Source organism: Episyrphus balteatus, chromosome 2, assembly GCF_945859705.1.
Source record: "Episyrphus balteatus chromosome 2, idEpiBalt1.1, whole genome shotgun sequence".
Taxonomy (NCBI): Eukaryota; Metazoa; Arthropoda; class Insecta; order Diptera; family Syrphidae; genus Episyrphus; species Episyrphus balteatus.
In genome coordinates, this window is record NC_079135.1 from 32,746,361 (window position 1) to 32,768,847 (window position 22,487).

At 30.5% G+C, this 22,487-nt stretch overlaps 1 protein-coding gene across 3 annotated transcripts in view; it reads left to right on the forward strand.

The window, feature by feature from the left end:
• The window catches only part of LOC129909056 (sodium- and chloride-dependent glycine transporter 1-like), a 53,947-nt gene extending 41,303 nt beyond the window's left edge, over positions 1–12,644 (forward strand). For all 3 annotated transcript variants that reach the window (XM_055985997.1, XM_055985999.1, XM_055985998.1), the window contains exons 10-12: positions 1,713–1,847; positions 1,924–2,079; positions 12,467–12,644. In XM_055985997.1, coding sequence (XP_055841972.1) covers positions 1,713–1,847; positions 1,924–2,079; positions 12,467–12,604 — 429 coding nt within the window. In that variant the 3' untranslated portion in view covers positions 12,605–12,644. The remainder of the gene's footprint in view (positions 1–1,712; positions 1,848–1,923; positions 2,080–12,466) is intronic.
• Positions 12,645–22,487: the final 9,843 nt, after the last annotated feature.

The following is a 22,487-nucleotide window of genomic DNA, read 5'->3' on the forward strand; positions in this document are numbered from 1 at the left end:
TTTTTTCCCAACAATTCAAGTTAAAAAATTCAAGCTTTAAAATGAGACCATGAGACTTGAAGAAAAAATATTTTATCCATTGCAATTTTTGTTTTTAATACAAAAATTAATTTGATTCCGGTTTTTTTTTTTGCTCCTAAGTGTAGTATATTCATTACGAGAAGTGCCATTTTTGAAATATTTCAAACCATCAGCTGATACTTGTTGTATAAAGTTTTTTTCACTGTGCAACCGTGATTTTTAAGTTTAGTTTTTAGGTCCCGAGTATCTAGGTGCTAAATACATATTAAGTAGGTAAAAAAAATTTAATTTTACCAATTTGGGGGGAGATCCATCATTTTGAATTTAACACTCAAAATGAGTTAAGTATGCAGAACTATTTAAAAAACAAAAACCTATTTTCGTTTGGCCTTAAAGGCATAACTCTAAGTAAACTAGTTCCAAAGATATTCAATGGCCATAACCACACACTTAACTCCTTTTTCTATAATTATGTTTGATCATAATGGCATAACTCCAACTTGTGCTGTTTTGACCAAGCAAAAATATTAAAACGTTTAAATAAGTGTATGGTCAAAACAGCACAACTCAGTTCCTTTGCTTTTTTCATCAATGACGGGAAATATTTCAATCGATTGATTCGTTTTAAAAAAAAAAATAAAAGTAAACGCGCTAAGTCCGAAAAATTTAAATTTAAAAAAAAAAAACTATGTAGTTCCAATATTGGCACTAAGGAACAACTCGAAATAATCTTATTTTTGAACGAAAAATAGTTTCGTCAAAACAACATATCTCACTTAAAAGTTAAAACATATAAATGCGCTTAAAAATTAAAATGTTTTACCTTATTTCTGTAAATACTATTATTTAAAAAAAAAAATTGCATCCAAATATATTTGCATATAATAAAACTGGATTTGGAGGATTTTTTCTAACTTTAAAATACATTAATCACAAAACGATGATTTTGGACTTATGTTGTTAATACCAAACTCCATAGAAATTATGTCTCAGGAAACAAAAATCACTTTTAAGACAATGTTACAGTGATAAAGTTTCTCATGAAATTTTTTGTGATATTGATGACGTATTTCCATTATGGTAGTCCAAAAAATATTTTTTTAATTTTTGGTACCAATTACATATCTATTAAGCCTAGTACATGAATTCATACAATTTTTGTTTGTTTTAAATTTTCTAATAAATTTTTTTCGAAAAATATATTATGAGGAGAGTAGATTCACTAGTGAAAGAGATTCCCGTACATTTTGCGCAAAACTCTCATTACCTGGAATCAAGTAATTGGAAGACTAACTACTTAATTGGAGATTTTTACATTTAAAACACTAACCAAAACATTTCTTTTAAGTTTTCTGAAACAAAAAGAGAAAAAAAAATATTATTCCTTATTTATAGCTCTATGCAAATATTTAATATATTGGCTTAGTAGCTGATGACATTTTAGGTTATGTTTTCATTTTTGAAAAAAAAAAAAAAATTATACAGGTTGAAAACAAATTTTATGTAGGTATTTAAAAATAAAAAAAAACCTTGGTTTAGGTTTTTTAATTTTTAAATACTTTTTGGATAGTAAAATAAATGTTTGACACAGTAAAATAGGCGAATTTAAGTTTTTGCAACATTTAAAACTTTCGTCTTGAAAAATAAATAATAAACAATATTTTCATTTATTTTTTTTTTTCCAATTTCAGGTTGTAATTATATCATGGATTTATGGTATGGAAAAAGCTTTTGATAACATGCTCGAAATGGGAATAAGTCTATGTTCAGCTATAAGATTTTATTGGAGTCTTGTGTGGAAAATTATAACACCAATTGCATCATTTGTAAGAAATCTTTAACACTTAAATTGAATTACCTCTCAAAATTCTTATTAACTATTGTTATTTTTTTTTCATAAAGGCGGTGTTTGTATTTATCCTCTACGACATCAAACCAACATCTTTCAATGGTTACAAATTTCCTGTATGGGCTGATTTGTTAGGATGGCTAATGGGAGCTTGTACATTAATTCCATTTCCTGCATTTGTTATCTATCGACTTTATAAAGATGGATGGGTAAGTTTAAATTTTATTTTAAATTAATTTTTTTAACGAAAATTTTATAGATATTATATAACTCTGGTCAAATTTAATTTATTAACCTTTATGTAAATATGATAAAATAGATATCAAGTTACCTATTTTTGTTGTGCCTATACACCACTAAAGTGTGGTGTCAATGATTACTATGAACATAAATATTTAATATATATATTGGAAGGTCACCGAAAGGTAAATTAATAACAAACGAGAGGGTAATTGACAACAGGGCATATACTCTTAACAAGAATTAACGTTGGGTAATTAATTGATTACAATACACAGGCTATCTTTAACATATATAAAATGCCCTCGAGGTCACTTGAGTTTTAAAATATTGATTTTAAACAATTTATAAATCGAATTTTCATGTCATTTGGTTATTTTTTTTTCCATTTTTTTGTTTTTTTAATTTTTAAGTATAGTTTAATGTGGTGACAATATTGGGAGGAGAAAGAGGAAGTGAACAATTTAAATAGACATGAAATAAATGAGCTTTAACATGCAAATTTGTTTGCTGTCTCAATTAATTAATTTTTTTTTAGTCAATGAATTTTATTTGAAGACAGAAAAATTTGCCAATGAAAAGGCAGATTCTTAAACAAAAGTCATATTTGAACCGAAAGGTCACTTCAATAGTCCTCTCTGAACTAAATGGTCAGCTAATTTTCCACATCATTAGCAGACGTTACTACATACATGTCCACTTTTCAGTCCTGTTCCAACAATTTTAATTACCCTGAGCAGACACTCTTGAAACTACATTCTACATTTTACTCATACAGACCACCCTCATTCCCATGGTCCTTTCTTTCCCATCAAATACCAAGGAAATATCCAAAGCATTTTCAATATTTCAAACTGGGTTCTAGCCTGATAAAATGTTCCCTTCATTCCACAAAACACTACACCACTATATCCATTCTCTATGCATATAAAGTCTATAGTCAAAAGTCGAAACACACTGCACTTCTGCAAGTAATGATAATGCGATCGAATGTGGGGAGAAATATAACTAGGATAAGGGGGAGCAAAAGAGAAGAATATAAAGAGCCAAAAAGTCCTTCAACACGTAATGCACAAAAACCAAAACAGCCAAAATGTGAGTTTAGCCGTTGGATAAGTTTCGATTGGCAGTGACAACCGCACTAAATAGGTTTTACATTATCTCGCATTGGATTTTATAGGCAAATCCCGGTTTTGTTAAGGGGTTTTAACGCGTTCGCTAGCCAAATATGGGGTTTCTATTGAGTGTTTTGGCTGGTATTAATGTGAATTTCACACCACACACACACATTACCCTCTAAAAAACTAACACCCGTCTAAAATACAAGAGAAAAACCGATCGATACTAGAATACCAGTTATGTGCAATGCATTGTAGAGCCGAGTAACTCCTCTTGAAAAAGGCTTCTCCAATCGACTAATTTAATGATTCCAACAAATATCCGCAAAGACGATTATTCCCATTGACTTTTTTTTTTTGTTGGTATGTTAGCCAGTGACAATGGCAATATACCGTTAGTCATTATAAATTTATTCGAGTGTATGTTTTGTAAAATTTTAGCAACACTTTTACTGTTTTGTATTTTGCAAATTCAACAAACATCATTCAAACACACACACAGACAAAACTCATATACACACACACACACACACACATAGAAGAAAAATTCAGTGAAAAGCACAAAAATAGTTTTGTGACTTTAAGTAGCATTATATCCGATTAGAATTTATGGTCCAGTGTTTTTGGTGTTTCCGCCAAAATTGTGTGCGAATTTTATCTAACATGCGGATTTCTACTCTTTTGCTATATTTCTTTCATTTTCTGTTTGTATATGTGTGTGTGTTTGTATGGATTTTGAGAGCTATTTGTGGGTGACAATAGTTTCATGATATAAAATAAAACAAAACCATTAATTTTGTGTGTATTTCTTGTTGTGACGACAAATTTGGTTGGGGCGTGGTTGTGTGTGTGGGTGGCGGTAAATTTTCAAACACGAAACACAAATTTGTCCGCCGATAAAGCGCGGCGCCCAGGAAATATTATTCGACAAATATGCACTTTTCCGGCAAATAGAGGATATAGAGAGGAATATAGTATCTAGAGTAGCTGTTTATTCTGTTTGTATGAAAGGATAAATGCAGAAAAACTTTGAAGCGTATTAGATTTGTTTTGTGCAAAAAAAAAATAAACAGAATATTTTATACGTCAACAAGTTGGTAATAGAAATAACGATTGCAGTTTTTAATATATTTAAAGAGAGAGTGTTGAAAAACAAAGTTATTTTTGAGAAAAAAAAAAATGTTCTCACCAAAACGGGACAACTCTTGATTTTACTGGCACAATTTCATATTTCCGTAATTTTATCAGAAAAGTCCTTTATTTTGTGTGAGCAATTTGTAATTTTAACAAAGAAATCCATGATTTTATTGAAAAGGTCAGTGATTTCAGCTGATCAATCCATAATATTACCATGGGAGTCCCCGTAAACTTACCGAGGTAACACGATTTTAACAGGAAGGAGCAGGTATAATCTTATGGGGGAAAATTTTTCAATTTTTCAGGGAAACAAATTCTGATTTTACCAAAATTATCCGTGATTTTACCAGCAAAGACCGTGATTTTACCGATGAAATCTTTCACATGTTTCTTAACTAAACAATGTGTTTTTTCGGAGACAATTGTGATTTTACGGGGGCAGTCCCTGATTTTACTGGAAGGATTTTTTATATTTCCGTGATTTTACGGTAAAATTTGAGATTTGACTTGAACAATTCGTCATTTTATCAAGGAAGACTGTGATTTTTTACCGGAGCGATCCGAGTCAACTTTTGTATTCAGTGTAGTAATCTGGTTTTTTACCATTCAAGCCCATGAGTTTACCGGGGACACTTGTAATTTTACCGAGGAAGGCGATGATTCACTAATTATGTCTTAGAACTATCTGACCCGTATACAATTCGGATCAATCTGTGATTGAATAAGGGAGTCGGTGATTTTATTTGAGAAGGCAGTGATTTTAAACGTGAAGAAACTGGTAGTTTTACCTAGGAGGCCCATGCTTTTACGGTTGAACTTGTGATTTTACCTGGGAAGCTTTTCATTTTACTTTCATTGCATCTCACCCAAGCGATTTTACCAAGAAATCCCGTAACGTTATCGAGGAGACTCGGAATTTTGCAGAGGAAACGCTTGATTTTATTGTAATAATCTATGATTTTACGGAGGGAGCCCTTGATTTTACCGGAGCGCTCCGTCATTTTATTAAGGGAACCCGTAATTGTACTAGAGAAGTCCTCATGAAAATTCGTAATATTACTGAAAAGGCATAAGATTTCACAGTCCAACTTGGTAAGCCTTTGGCTCTACAAGCACGATACTTGATTTTACCAAAGTGATTTTGCCATGAAAGAACGTAATTTTATCGAAGGAACTCGCAATTTTAACGAGGAAGTACGTTACTTTACTGGGTCAATTAATGATATTACCAGGGAGGTAACGAGAATTTCGACGAAGAAAGTCCATTATCTTACAGGAGCGATCCGTGATTTTGTCAGGGAAGCCGTGATTTTACGGAAGACACTCGTAGTTTTACCGTAACCGCAACTTGTGATTTTATGGGGAATGTCCATAGTTTTATAGAAGCGAGCAGTGGCTTTACCGAGGCAACACTTGATTAAATCAGCGCAATCCGTAATTTGACCGAAGAATTCATGCATTTTTTCATAGTGATTTGTGATTTAACGAAAAATGCCCATGGTTTTATCGAAACGAATCGTGATTTTAATCTGAATGTGAATTCAACTATTTGTTGAAATAAGATTGAATTTACAGTAATTTTTTTAGAGTGCTTTTTTATTTGTATTCTGGGGGTTAGTATTAAATTAGTTTCTTTTCATTAGAATTTCTAAAACAGGCGCATACAACGCTTCGCTTTCGAAACTTAGAGGTTTTTCAAAACCACTTAGACGTGATAAAGGAAGGAAATTTTTCGATTCAGGTGAAGTGGTATAGATTTCAAAAACTGGTATTTTTTGGTTTGTTAGATTTTGATATAGTAAAAAATTGGCCACAGATAACGCATTTTCTAATGTTTTTTTTTTAAGTATTTGAAAAATCGGCATTTTCTTTAGGCACATGTGATTACGAACTTTTTATTAACTATTTCGTTCATCCTTCTCTATTATTATTGCTTTTAAACCACTCATCGCTATTTGACAAATGAGGTGTCATTGAAAGCATCTTTCTTATACACTTGTTATAGGCTATGCGATGTAACAAACACTTTTCTTTTTTTGTACAGCGGCTTTTTAAATACACTATCACGAGGTTACAATGCCAAGTTAAATAAAAATCAGTTCTTAAATCACTGATGTTTGTTCGATGTTCGTCGTTATATTCCCCCTATCCTACGCGGAGAAAAAAATGTCAACTTAAAATAAGATGATGCGCACATTAAATTTCATAACCTTAAAATTAAAAGATATCCGCTTAAAATAATGTGATTCCACTTAAACTCAGTTAAATTTAAGGTGAACTTCATCTTATTTTAACAAAAAAAAGTTAGTTTTAAAATTTTAGTCACACTTTAGCTTTACTTGCAGTTTATCATACTCATTTCCAACAGTGAGATAGCACAATGGTAATGCACTCGCCTAGTAGCCCAACAGTTGTAGGTTCGATCCCCGGTGGCTGCCAGTTCTTTTTTTTTAATTTGTGCATTCAAGAAATTAATGTGATTTGTCATCTCAATTTATAGACCAGTGCCAATCCGGTTTTCAGAAGGCAAAAGTTGAACAAATTATTAGCAGCATAAGGGTGGTGGGAAAATTTAGGATAAATGGTATATGAAAGGGGAAAAATAAATTGCCCACAAAAAAATTGGGGGAAAGGGGGTGGGTGGGCGAAAAAGTGGGGTGGGTGTCAAAAATCATGGTTTTTTACGATTTCTGTCAAAACTAGACGTCCTATCGAAAAAAATCAAATGCAAAAGTTGTAGGTAGTATAAATGTCTACAACTTTTACTCAAACAATTTTTTTCTATAACCTTAAAAATATTGAAAAAAATGCAAAAATACGATTTTTTTATTTTTTATTTTTATCTTTTACAAAAATAGTTGGATTTTAACTAAACTTGGTTATAAATTACTTTGTTATGTTTTTTATCTATTAAAAATGTTTTTTGAGCAAAAAGTTAATTTTTGGATTTTTGACGAATTTAATTTGAAAAAATAGCCTATTTTTCAATCAAAAAAGTTACCGAAAAAATTTTTGATTTTTGAAAAGTTTGGAATGCAATTATTTAGCTTAAAACCGTTTTTTAAAGATAGTGTGGAAAAACTATACTTTTGTTTTAGAAAATATTAAGAATAATTGAAAAAAAAAACAAAAAAACTATTTTTAAAATTGATTTTTCCGTAAATGACAGTAATATTGGCAAGAAATAATTTTCCATAGAAACCAAATTATACTTTTCTAATGGTCATTGATATTTTCAATTTGAATCAAGCACTAGAATAGCTCTAACGTGCAAAGTTTTTGAGATATTGAATTTTGAACGTCCCAAACACTATTTTTCTGATTTTTAGCATGGTAATATGTCAAAAACGTGATGTGATAGAATTTTTCTGACTTCAGATTCGAGCTCAGCACACAAAAAACCATTAGAAAAATATACTTTGATTTCTATAAAAAAAAAACTTTTTGACTAGTGAAATCGAACAGGGCAGAAAAAATCGAATGCCTTGTTCGATTTCACTAGTCAAAAAGTTTTTTTTATAGAAATCAAAGTATATTTTTCTAATAGTTTTTTGTGGGCAATTTATTTTTCCCCTTTCATATACCATTTATCCTAAATATTCCCACCACCCATATGCTGCTAATAATTTTTTTATTTTCAAAAATTATTGGCACTGGTCTATTAAGTTGGAAGTCATCTTAACAAAAAACAATGCAGAAATCCGCTTAAATTAAGGTGGTATCCGCTTAATTCTATGTGGTCTTTTTTCACCGTTTAGCAAAACAATGCATTCTGATAGAAATTATTATCTTATCACCCGAAACATTTTATAATAAACTAGGTTTTTATTAAAAGTCTTTTGTGAGATAGGACATGCATATTTTTTAAAAACAAATAACTAAGTATCCATAAAAAAACTTTTTGAAATCAACGGCGTATACAAGGGGGGGGGGGTCACGGGGTCATGACCCCCCCCCCCCCCCCCCAAGAACTCAGAAATTAAAAAAGAATTTGTTATGTGATACTGAAATCTCTTGAGTAAGATTATTTTCAAAATGTTGAAGTTTTAGAACATGAACGAAAATTAAAAGTAAAAAAAATTTTTGGTATTCAAACAAACTATTTTACCATATTTTGGTTATGTGGTCATATTTTTAGCGAACGCTATGCTGGATTAGGATTATTTTGATTCGTTCGATAATATTAGTTGAGCTGTGCTGTAGAGTTTTGTATGGAAACAAAATCCGGATAAGTATTATATTCAAAGCTTTTTAAAAGAAATTGAATCTGGTAGGTAAACAAAAATAATATCTTAAGGGCAAGACACTGCTTACCAGCAAATAAAAGAAGCAGCCATATCTTCTATTTTTTTATATGATGAAGTGAATAAAATATGCTGTGTGGAGGTCAATTCTGTTGATAAAATTCGTCATCGGCAAAATGTTAAAGAAGGATATCATTTCTCAAATCTTTTTAGTTTTTTGCAATGTTCCAGTTCAATACATTCGTCTGATAAAATTTGGTGAATTTTGTTTGCTTACAGAATATAACAGTATTTTGTACATACTAAATTTGCTAGATCTGTTGCATTTTTTGAAACAACTATCGATTTGTTAATCATCAATGGCCAGCCAATTATAGAAGCAATGTAAGCAACCTTATCTAAGGCAATTTAAATATTATTTTTAAATATCACTTAGGGCTAATTTTTTGAATAGTTATAGATAAACCTAAATTAGAGCTTATTCCTAGGAATAAAAGTTTTTTTTTATAGTGACATTTATTCTTTTAAAAGTCTATCTGACGATTGAAAAAGCAGGGCTTAATCTAATAAATACAACTGAATGTTTTTTATATTGTAAGCCGCTGATTAATACCTGAAAACGGACGAATTCCAAAATATCGCCAAAATTATTTTTTTTGTCTTTACCATTTTAATAGAGGTATTTTAAATTCCTATACAATTTTAAAACAAAATTAAAAAAAAATTATATATTCAAATGCAATTTTTTTTAAAAAACTTTGCGATTCGTTTGCCTGAGGTTAGGAAGACTTTTAATTCAAAAGTTAAAACTGTTATTAAGTAAAAACGATTTTTATTATAACTTTCTGGGCTAGCAATGAACAATGAACAGTTGTTTTAAGGCAAATTATTCAATCGAAGTACTCGTACAGTACATTTTATTTTTAGGAGAGGATAGCCTCAAGTGGCCAAAATTAAAACCTAGTACGCTGCTGATAAGAAACGAAAAATCCCATACAAAAATGAAACAACGAAATGGTAAACCAAAAATTTCGTTCAACTTTTCGTTCTGTAGTACGCTGTTCGGCACAACGAAATTGAAAGTCTAAACTTCTTTTTCGCACACAAACAATTGCCGGGGACATTCATTCTGTGTGGAAAAATGACATTTTGAGTTTTTTTGTTTGTTTTTGTTGTTCATTTTGTCATTGCATGTCTTTCTGCGATGCGTGTTTGCTTTTTTTTCATTTATGTTTTGCAATTTTTGAGTATTTTTCGGTCCAGATTTCGCAAGCATTTCGTTGCCCTCGTGGAGACCGACGAAAAATTTCGTTTCACATCAGCAGCGTTCTTAAACTTAAACGAATCTCATACCGTTTTTGTTTGGTTATTTTTAGAACTACATTCGGAATTTTCGATTCGAAATGCAAGACGCACAAATTTTAATGTTTAATAATTTAAAAAGCCCATTTTCAGGTTTATGTCTGCTATCAAAACTTTTGAAAAAAAAAAAAAAAAAAAAAAAATTGGCATGACCCCCCCCCCCAAGAAGCAAACCTGTATACGCCCCTTTTTGAAATCATGAAAGCCATTTCCGAAAGCAACTACAAAAAATAGACGTACCTACCATATCATTTCACCTGAACGATATAACATAAATAGAGTTTAACAGTCTTATTTATCAAAATTCTCGCACTCACTTGATAAAATTATTAATCAAATTATACCCTTCCACTTAAATCATGCCAAACAATAATTTATCATTCAAAGTCCATTTAATATGCACGCGTGCTTACACGAAATGTGCAAGCAATCCAAATGAAATGAAGACAGATAAACAATACAATATCTAACACAATACTACTAAATCACCACTCTCAACAGGACATTATCGAAATTGCTGAAGCAATTACGTCCATCTTACACAAAAATAAAAAGCCATCTTAACGTTGAAGTGATGTCATCATAAAACATAAAATATATACCCATTCTATAAAATACAACAAAACGTCTTTTCACGTTTTTTTTTCATTGAGATAGATTGCTTGAATGTTCTGGACATATCAAGCCATATCGGCCATTTTGTTTCCAAAGTACACTTTACAAAAGCGACCATCCGACCCTGCAATTATTATATACTTCACAAAACGAACAACGACAAAAAAAAAATACCCATTAATGGAGGTCATCTAAACACTGATGGCCGATGAACATTAACCAGAATAAAATATGACTTTTGGCTCAATTAAAGTCAGCACAGTAGAAAACAATAAAAAAAATTTCATAGTAAAAAAAAATTGTACCAATGGAAAATTCAAGAGGCCTAAGTGAAGTTCTTTGAAATACCCGTACTGCTTTTTTTTCTGTTTGTTTCTGAAAACGATTTTTTATGTTTATCCTTGGTTGCGTGACAGAGGTTCATTAATTTACATTTCTTTATCCTTAAAGGTACTGAGCGGGTTAAATGCCTATAAGTTCATTGTCATCACATGAATTGCTGTCAACGCCGCTGCCGCTGGCTGGTCAGTTTTGTTGCAACACAAAGTGGATATTGTAATTAAATGAAACCCTTTTCCCCATCTTTGTTTGTTTTTTAGTTTTTTGTTTGTTTGTTTGTGTATTTGTTCATGTTGTTTGATATCATATCCATCAACCTGTGACAGAATCATGAGTAGGTTGTTGATAATATTGAAAATTAAAATAGCTAGAGTTTGACTTCCTTAACAATGAAGTAAGCCTAGCTTTTATAAGAAATGACGGTAACGTTTAGGTGCAGATGTTTGAAATGTCTAAGGACAAAAAGTACCCAATTTTTGTTTTTAAGTAGGCATATGACGGTTTGTGGTCGAAATCTTAAAAGCCGAAAGTCCCGAAAATCCAAAATCTAGAAAAACCAAAATCCAAAAAAATCTAGCATCCCGAAAACACACGATCCCCAAAATCCAGAAAACCCAAATTCACGAAAATCAAAGAATCTCGAAAACATAAAACTCCGAATAGGATTCCCTAATCCCGAAAAATTATATAAAATAAAAAATTTAAGCAAATTTCTGAATTTCGGGTTTTTCCGATTTAGGGTTTTCGAAATTTTCGGATTTTCAGGATTGTGGATTTTCGGGATTCTGGGGTTTCTAGACTGGGCTAGTTTCCGTCTTCCAATTTAGGATTTTTTGATTTTCTGGGTTTAAATTTCTCTAGATTTCGGGACTTTTCGGTTTTCGATTTCGAAAATTAGTTCAAAGACATAAAAGACATAAAAAAAAATCGCGAAAATCCTAAATCTAGAAAACCCAAAATCCAAAAAAATCTAGCATCCCGAAAACACACGATCCCCAAAATCCAGAAAACCCAAATTCACGAAAATCAAAGAATCTCGAAAACATAAAACTCCAAATAGGATTCCGAAAAATTATATAAAATGAAAAATTTGAGCAAATTTCTGAATTTCGGGTTTTCCCGATTTAGGGTTTTCGAAATTTTCGGATTTTCAGGATTCTAGTGTCTAGAATCTAGTGTCCGTCTTCCAATTTATAGGATTTTTTGATTTTCTGGGTTTAAACTTTTCTAGATTTTGGATTTTCGGGACTTTTCGGTTTTCGGGATTTCGACCCAACCCATAAAAATTAGTTCAAAGACATAATTAACATAAATTGGAAGAGTGTTCTTTTTTCAAAAGAAAAGAGACCATTAATTTTTGTTCCATTATATTACCTTTGTTACATTTTCTGCTTTAATCTGCTCTCTCATTCAAAGTTTTATTGGCTAAGAAAATTAATTTAATTAAGCCAATAGAATTTATTATTCGAAAAATTTATAATTTTATTTATTTATTTAAAAATACCAAACTAAACAATATTTTCTTTCCTTTTTAATTACAGGACAAAGAAGCTTTGTTTTCAGCAACAAAAGACTGGAAACCACAAGGAAGCCAAACTGAAAAACTGCCACTAGAATTAGATGAAAAAATTGCTGCAGAAGAAAAGGGAGTTTCAAATACTGGTTTCGTTGATGCATAGAATAAGACTAAAAAACTTTAATAAAAAGTACAAAAACAAATATTTTATGTTTTTTTTTTTTTATTAAATTTTGTTAAAAAAATGTAATTGAATTTTTACACCAAATATTTTATTTTCTATAAATCAACAAAACTATGATTCATCTAGTTCACATTCTTCAATTTAAGTTTTTTTTTTTTTATTTTGACATTGATTTATTACTTCTTCCTTCAAATAACAACCCATCGCGCCAAAGCTATAATTCATGTATAAATAAATTCATTACATTTGCCAAAAACTAAAAGAATACCTTTCCAACGTAAATCCCTTTCCCCATTACATACGGTTGGGTATTGTTCTCCTTGAACTGACCAAGTTCAGTTTGTATAGAATAGAAGAGCTCTGGTCATGGCTAGCCCAATACCTAGTCGTGTTCAGGAGTTTAGTGTTATGCAACACAGATGTAATGCATTTCTGTGTATGACTTGAAGCTTAGGTGAAACTATCTTTGCTCTTTTATCTTGTTCCCAGGAATAGAGCTGTAGCAAATCGTATGTATTCGTTACTAAAATGCGGGTATTCACTTCAGTAACGAGTAACGAAACGTTACTTTCTAAACAGTATCGTTACTCGTATGTTTCGTTACTGGGTACTGAAGTAACGAAACATACGAAACGTAGGTACGAGATACGAAACATACGAGTAACGACGCGATTCCAGTTTCAATACTAAATCCGATGTAAGAGATACGAATTGAAGTGATACACTCAATTTGTCGCATTTCGCATCTCGTGTTGGTATCGTAACCATGGTCAGAATATTAACTGCAGATAATTATCTGGAGTTTACTTTTGTCTCGATTAAAACAGTAGTGCCAAGGTTCAATAATCATTGTGTTATCGATAAATAATTTATACAGATATATCAAAAGGGACGTTTTTGTATTTTCTCTATTTGGCCGAAATATGTATATCCACGACGCAACCAATCTGTTTATGGCCTTGGTGTTAATGGTATTGATATTTAGCTTAAGAATGTACAAAAGTTTTTTGGTTTTTCAAAAAATTAATTTATTTTCGGTGTAAAATTTTCAACACAAAAAAAAGCTGAGAAAACGAGGTTTGAAAATCACTCTCAATAGAAAAAATAAATGAAAAATTGTTCGACATGGTTGTATTGAAGTGTTAATATTTCGAGATCTGCGCGTTGCAGTTTTGAAATAAAGGTCTCTAAAGAATTGTGATAAGATTACTGAAAGAATATAAACAAAAAATTAATAAAGTTTTGTCTAAAAATTTGGAAAAGAATCAAAAAAGTTTCCACGTTTGATTAAAAAAAAAAAACGAAAAAAATTCAATATAGCTACCTTTAAACTCTTATTACATGAGAATGCCGCAACTAATTTTAATGTTTATGACCTTAAAATGTAGCTTAGATTATAGAAATTGTTTTTGGTTACAAAAAAAAAAAAAATTTGTACACCCTTATACCAATGTACGAAACATACTAAAAATACCAAACATACGAAACGTATCAAATACATGAAATATACGAAATGTACGAAACACACGAAGCATGCGAAAGTAACGAAAGTAACGAAACATGCGAAACACACGAAACACACGAAACATACGAAATATGCGAAAAATGCGAAACATACGAAAGTAACGAGTAACGATATTATTGATGCGGGTACTAGTATCAAAAGTAACGTATACATGCGGGTACTCATTTCGTCGTTACTTTTACAGCCCTACCCAGGAATGATTTTTTTTTTTTTGAAAGGTAATCCCCTTCACTAGAATAGTGGGTGTGTTGTGATGGTATAGAAGAGAACAATGAAATTCTTTTAAAAAAAATTTTTGTGCGAAATGTCATGATTTGAAAAAAAAAAAAAAAAAAAATACGATGAAAAAAAACAAAATAGTGGAGTAACTAAAGCTCAAAAATTGGCAATATTAGGGAACCCGGTCGAACAGCTTAGATTTTGATGATCTTTTTTTTCAAACGTCGGTAATTAAAAATACTTTAAAGTCTATAGATTAAAAATTGCCGGTGTTGCCGTTTTGATTTTTTAAATTTAATTGAAAAACAAAAACAAATTTTTTTCAAAAATTTTTCTTAAATTTCATAAATTAATTGATGCCAAAAGATTGCCTAGGAAATTCAAGGAAAAAAAAATATATGGGAGTGAGGGACAATCTTCCATAGTTCAAGCGATAGATGCAATTTTCTTATTAATTGACTTCAAACACAAAAAAAAATATTTGAACACAACGGCAACACCTACAATATTCAAATATACATTTTTTAAAAGCTAGAAGCTTAGTCATATATTTAAAATTAAAATTAAGTTAATTGAATGAACGGCTTTTGAAAGAATGGTAATTGAACTCAGATTTTTGAAAAAAAAAATTATTGAAAAAATTTTAACATGTCGGTTTTTAAACTTGGTCGTAATATAAAATGCATTTATTTTCAAATTTTGTTGGCCGCATTTATTATGATTTCAAATTATAAAAGGAAATGTCAATATGTATTACGGTTTATGAAAAAATTAAAAAGTATTTCATTTTCGAAGAACTTTTTTTAATAAAAGTTTTGAAAAAAAATGTAACTTATTTTTTTTTTAAAGTTCAACATCTAAACATAAAATTATTTTTTATTCATTTAATAACCCTTACTGTTGAAAGTTAAATAGCAAAAATTTAAAGTTCCTATTTACCACAGTCTTTGAGAAAATTAATTATTTCAATGCAAAAATTCAGTTTTAATTAAAAAAAACCATTGAAATTGAAGTAATTTTTAATTTTTTTTTTTCAAAAGTGTGATATATTTTACCTTTTTTGCTTCCAAATTCAACTGATAATATTTATGGCCAAAATTTTTTTAAAATAAATTCATACTTTTTTAGAAAAAGTTTGGAAAAAAGTCATTTTAAATTTTTCTAATAACATTTTTTTTTTTTAATTCTGAGTTTGAGGACCATTTTTTCAAAAAGTCTTGATTAAATTTAGTGGATTTAAATTGAAGAGATAAGAATGAGCTTCTGGGTTTTTAAAAATGTATTTTAAAATATTGTAGGTGTTGCCGTTGTTTTGAAAATATTTTTTTTGTGTTTGAGGTCAGAATGTTAGAAAATTGCATTTATCGCTTAAACGATGGAAGATTGTCCCTTACTGCCTTTTATATATTTTCCTTAAATTACCTAGAGAATCTTTTGCTATCATTTGTTTTATGAAATTTAAGCAAAAAAAATGGTTTTGTTAAAAAAAAAATTAATTTTAATTTAAAAAAAACATTACGGCAACACCGGCAATTTTTAATCTATAGACTTTAAAGTATTTTTAATTACCTACGTTTGAAAAAAAAAATCGTCAAAATCAGAGCTGTTCGGCCGGGTTCCCTAATAATTTGCTTTAGTTACTCTACTAAAAGTCACAGAAAACGAAAACAAAAATAAAGTTGCTTTGGAGATTTCCTTGAGGGGTCTTCATAAATTATGATTTTTATGTGGGTGTTTAAAAATAAACTTTTTTTTGTCACCATTTTTGGATAAAAGTGTGGGCCACCAATTTTGATTGTATGTATATTAGATATTCTTGACCTTTAATTTTGGTAGATAAAAAATTTTGGATTGTTTCCTAGAATAGAAATTTAATTTTACTTTTCCGTATTGATGATATTAGTTTTCCGTTTTTCTTTATGTTTTTTAAAATTATAGTGAATTTATTTATATTGTTTAAACAATATTACTCATACACCACAGTGACCCTAACAGTTTCAGCTTTAATAATGAATCTTCTGACCGTTTCTGATCAGGTGTATATTTGAATACATCTTTGCTGATACTAAAATGAAAGAAATTTTGATAAAAAGGTTCCGTTTCGGGCGCCACTTAATACAAGTGGCATTTTTAATTTTTCAAACATTTAAAAAATTTTATAATTTTTTATTTTTTTACTGAGTACTAAATCAGAAAATGTATCCTTTAAATGCAGCAACTTAACAAAATTCCTCTATTTGCTATAATCCTTGCAGTTTGATATTTTTTTTTTGAAATATCCGCAACATCGTAATGGAATTTTCATATCTCTATAAGTCCAAAAACTATAGCTACATGAGAAAAAAAAATTATAATTTATAGCCAAAGAATCTGTATGAATTTTAAAAATATGTCCCTGGAGACCATGTTAAACTGTTACATTTTTCCTTTTCTTCTTACAGAGTTAAAAAAAAAAAAATAGTTATAATATTTAACTGATTCTAGCACCATCTGGAGAGGCATCCTTTTTAGTGTGAATGATGCAAACCACGTTTCAATATTTCCTTTGGCTTTCACCATTAATTCGATTTGAATATCCTTTTTCTGTTTGCAACTTTGCCTACACATTCTTATATAGAATTTTTTTTTTTTTTTTTGAAGCAAGCAAAAAAATAAAAGAATATTTAATAATTCAACTCAGCTGCCGAAATTCGATGTTTGGTCCAGAAAAAAAAGTAGAGAGAGTGCCTTTAGTCAGCCACATTCCGGCGGCTATAAATATTAATAAAATGTGCGAAAATTTGCACTCAATTTCCCCACAACTACAGATTTTTATACATACATATATCTCATATAGTGTTGTATGGGATTTGGATAACTTTTTCTTTTGATGCTAGATGTTGGAAATGGTAAATACACTCAGAAAAAATGCAGTTAAACAAAATGTTCATCAAGTTTACTTAATATCAGTTCTTAATTAGTGTAACGCATTGATATGTTTTTTTCCTTGACGCCTTAAAGTGAGATTTTAGACTTTTCAATCAAAATGTATAAAAAGGACACTCAGAATTCATTCCCAATACAAAATGTACGAGTTCGTCTCCCTAGTCCTCTATTTAATTCTACAAAATTTTTATTTTTTTAAGTTTTTTGTTTTTGTTGGTTTTTTTTTAATTTTACACATTCATTTTTAAAAAATAAATTTTTTTTGTTCAGTGTAGAAAATCAGATTTCTTCCACTTCTGACCCCTAAGCAGCATCCAATTCGACCCAAAAGTGTGAAAATCAAGACTGGTCCTCTCTTTTAGCTTGTTCTTCGTTACTCGTGTCAGCTGCTACACATACACACACACATACACTTTCATGTCCTTTTTTTCACAATCGAATCAAACAAGGACAAGAGAATGAGAAGAAAAGAATATGAAATCCAATTCCTTTGGCAATTTATTTTCATTCAGCGAAAATGAAATCATATTTTCGTGATCGGGAAAATTAATTTTTATAGTTAAGTATTCTTTAGTTATGGGATCTGCGGATATATGGCATACTGTAGTGATGGGTATGGGTAAGTTTCTATTTCCTCTTCTTGATTCCTTAGATGAGGTTGGGCGTGTGTGCACAAGACGTAAGGTACAAAAGTGTCTTCTACTTGGATTTGAGTCTATATGTCATTGATTTTATGTGAAACTATGTATGTAATTGTTTTTGGTGGCTTACTTTAAATAAATTTTTTTTCGTCACTTAACACGAACCTTAAGTAGTTGTCAAACGAAAAAAAAAAAAAAAATTAACACAAATCCCAAGAACCCACAATCCCAAAAATCCAAAATTCCGAAAACCCACAGTCCTGAAAACCCAAATTCTGAAAAATTTAAATTCAGAAAGGCCAAAAACTGAAAATAAAACAGAAAAATTATATTAACAACTTCACTGTCCAATGAATCATTTGTGATTCATGAATTGTATTTTTTTCCATGTTTCCTACGTTCATGAATCATATAAGATTCAACATTACTACTAAACGAATATTATTCTACGTCCCCATACAAACTTGTAGAAAAACATCTCTGCGTTCTTGCTTGGAAAAAAAAACATCAATATCACGTCCTATGAATCACATTTGAACATAAATTATTTTTTGTAACGCGTTTACAGCGTCCAAGAAGCATATGTGATTCATGAACATGTTTTTTTAATAACGGATATATTTTATACAAAAAATTAGTGAAATAATTTTAATATCCTTTTGTAGGTTTATACACCCTACAAACAATTTTGGTCCTTTGATGCTTTACAAAAGCAACAGTAGCATCTGTAAAGCTTTATAGAAGCAAAATTGTTTATCGGACAGCCCCTAAATATGACTGCAGTAAAAATTTAAATATATTTAAGAAAACGCATTTTTCCTCAAACCAACTTAACCCATATCATTTCAAGGTATTTTTTAACGCTGATTCCAACAAAACCCACAAACAAATCAATCTGACCCTGCCTGAAAAGTAATGTACCTTATTCATGTTGATCTGACACAAATATCTGAAGTGTAGTTTTTCAATTTTTTTAAATCTGCACCTTATCAATCCAGGAAAATTAGGACTTGCGGACATGAGATTTTTTAGATTTTTGACATAAGTTATAGAATATCCAAACAAAGATAGAAATCAAAAAATTAGCCTATTAGAACTAATTCCAAGATTGTACCAAAATGTTTTTTAGTGCATATTCCAAAATTTCCCCTTTTCTCAAAATATACCATTTTCAGCCCTATTCTGCTATCCATCGGGGGGAAAAATCGCTAAATATTCACCAATTACGATTCAGCTATTCATCGGTGGGAATCCAAACTCACGTCGGTAATATCGGTAATGTTGTTCAGTATTCCACTAATCACGTGAATGAACTTGCTCCATACATTTGCAATCCGCATAAAAAATGTTGCGGATCTGTCACTTTTGTTTGTAAAAATAAATTCACCATCGTTGAAATTAAGCAAAATGCCACTTTTCATAAATTTTTAACTATTTCTTAACATTTAATCGGCTGCTTTTATTTTTTCTATGCAAATAAACACAAACAAAAAATTTTTTTTTCCTTTCAATTTACTTCGTCGCCATTTTTTTTTTAATTTGACGTTCACCTCGACGTCAAATTGAGGGATGATAATGCAGTTTACCCGATGGATAGCAGAATGGCAAGGTAGAGCTAAAGTGAACCGAATGTGTGAATCGGATCTGAGATTCACGGGAACAGCAGAATAGGGCTGTTTGTCATAGATATGAATGTTTTTTTTGCATTGCATTGTTTTGATTTTTAATGATAATGGATATAAAAACCTTCATGCAAAATTTGGTTCCGCTAACTTTTAAGGGTTTTTCGGTAGTAAGTTAGCAACCATCCTCTCCATTTCGTGATTTGACCTTGAAAATCGCGAGTTGCAGACATGAGATTTTTCTAGACTTTTTAGGTTATAGAATGCCAAAACGAAGGTATTGAGCAAACAAAATTTATATTGGCATTCATTCCTAGGTTAAACCCTTATTTGACTGGATTAATAGACGACCTGATCATTTCAATCTAATCTAAATTGAGTATTTTTATTACATGTTCTTAGAGTGTATAATCATTTTTAATGGGATCAACTATAACAATCACCTTATATCGTTTTTGGTCAATAATCATATTTGATTCATAGGACGTGTTCACATGATATGAACACTTACTACGTCCATGAATCATATGTAAACACAAAGTAAAACTTTTTTTTTACCAAAGCAACAAAATTTATTAATGGTAAAAAAAGCATTTTGCCTCATATCTGAGTCAGTCGCAATACTTTCTACCATAAAAAAAGTTTGGACGTAGAGAAGATTTTGAATCAATTTATGTAGGGACGTAGAATATTTTTCATATTTATGATCATATATGATTCATGGACGCTGGAAATACGGTGCAGAAAACTTCTATGTATCAAATGTTATTCATGGAACGTAAAGAAAATGCCTGTTTTTCTGATACAAAATTATGAGCGTACCTACTTTATTTTACCAGTTTGTATAGGGACAGTGAAGTTGTTAAATGAAAACTTTGTTCAAATTTTTCATTTTAAATAATTTATAAGCGCGCGCTTTTTAACATTTTCAAAATTTCTGGCCGAATTTTGTTAAATCATCTTCTAGCTAAATTTGCTGCCTATTTGAGATTACTTACTCACAGTACTTTGTCAATTTTTTTTTATTATTCATATTTTTTTGATAAATTAATAAATTAAAAAAAAAAAAATCTAAAAATAATAATTGAACATTATTTAATTAGTTAAATAAAAATTGATATTCAAAATATTAAAAATAAGAAAAGGAATATACTTTATCACACAAACGTTTCAATAATTAGTTTTCAGTGGTATACTCGTATAGATGTGAGTTATAAGAAAATCAGTACTTTAAGCAGTTAAAAAAGCAGAATTTTGAAAAACAGAATTTTCTTGAAAAAAGCAGAATTTCGCAAATCAGGGGTCGAACTACGGCATACGTACGTTAACGTATTGACGCTTTATGTCTCTATCATTTTCTTCTGATTAAATAGAGAGAGCAATAGTCAAAACGTTAACGAACGTATGCCGTAGTTCGACCCCAGAATTTTGAAGTCAGAACTTTGACCTTTTAGTGGATTTTGAATTTTTGGAATTATGGGCTTTCAAGATTTTGAATTTTTTGGTTTTCGGGTTTTCTGGATTTTGGGTTTTGGGAATTATGGGATTTCGTAATTTTGTACATTTCGGTGTTTGGTTTTTCTAGATTTCGGATTTTCCAGATTTTATGGTTTCGGGATTTTGACCTCAACCCTCGACTATTCTACAAAAGTCGGAATAAATTGGTAAGTTCAAAACTAAACTAAAACATAAAATGTACGACTGAGGTCGCTCTTACTTTGTTATTTTTTGAAACCAAAAAATGTTTTGGTGAGACCTTTGCTGGGCCCTGACGACATAGCAGTGTGCATGTGCATTCTCTTTTGTCATGGTGCAAAAATTTAGACATCCCTCTATACAGCTCGTCTCTGTGAATACTGATGGGTGATGGGTATCGATTTAATGTTCCTTAGTTTTTCTAAAGACCTGCCGTAATGTATATATTTGGTCGATGGTTGATTTTCCTGGTCTTAGGCCACACTGAGAAGGACCTATCAGATTATTGACCAAGGGCCTCATCAGAAGTTCACATATTACGACAGAGAAGATCTTATAAGTGATTTTGAGAATACTGATTTTGCTAGTTGGCGCAGATCAGAGGGTCTCTTTTTTAAAAATTCAATGCTGAGTTTGGTCCGTATTTAGGATAAAAAAAGACATTATTTGTGGAAGAAAACTCCCCTGCAAAAAAAAAATCAACATTTAAATTATTTTGATTTATTAACTTTTCAACCCTATATTATTTGTTCATGTCGAAGTAATTACATAGAATACGTTACATCAGCACCCATGAGCATAAACGTTAAACCCATTCGGGCATTTTATTTCAATTGGAGGCACCCTCGCCCTTTGCAAAAAAAAAAAAGTAAATTGCTCAAAGATGCATATCTTGATCGGTTGGTATGTTAACGTGTTCGTGCATGCGATTAAAAAAATCATAAAAAAAAAATTAATATACATATTTATTTATATGACGGTATATATACAAAAAAAGAAAAAAAACTGTTGTGAACAAGAAAGACGTTTAAATTGTTTAATAAATATGCTTCGCTACCAACTCAAGTCGTCCAAGCGTTTCCTACCATCAGCAAAAGTAAACCATCACAAGAAAAAAAAAAACAACAAAAACTTTAGTTTCTTTTCACGCAATCCAACAACTTTACTTCTCGACACTAGGTATTATTTCCACCCTCTGCAAAAATCACGATACGATCTAAAGCCAGAGGGTTGACATCGAAGGACCCAGGGTTAAAACCTTTACTTCAACCTATAACCTCCTCATCATCGTGGTAGGTCGTCGTCATGCTATACCTCCTTTTTCGCACTCACAAGTCACGACTTTGAATTGTATATCCTTGAAAATGCGAGCAAAATATCAAAAACGGAATTGCTTATGAAAGAAGTAATTAAATTGCCCAACACCATTTACCATACAATCCCATCCCCTTAGA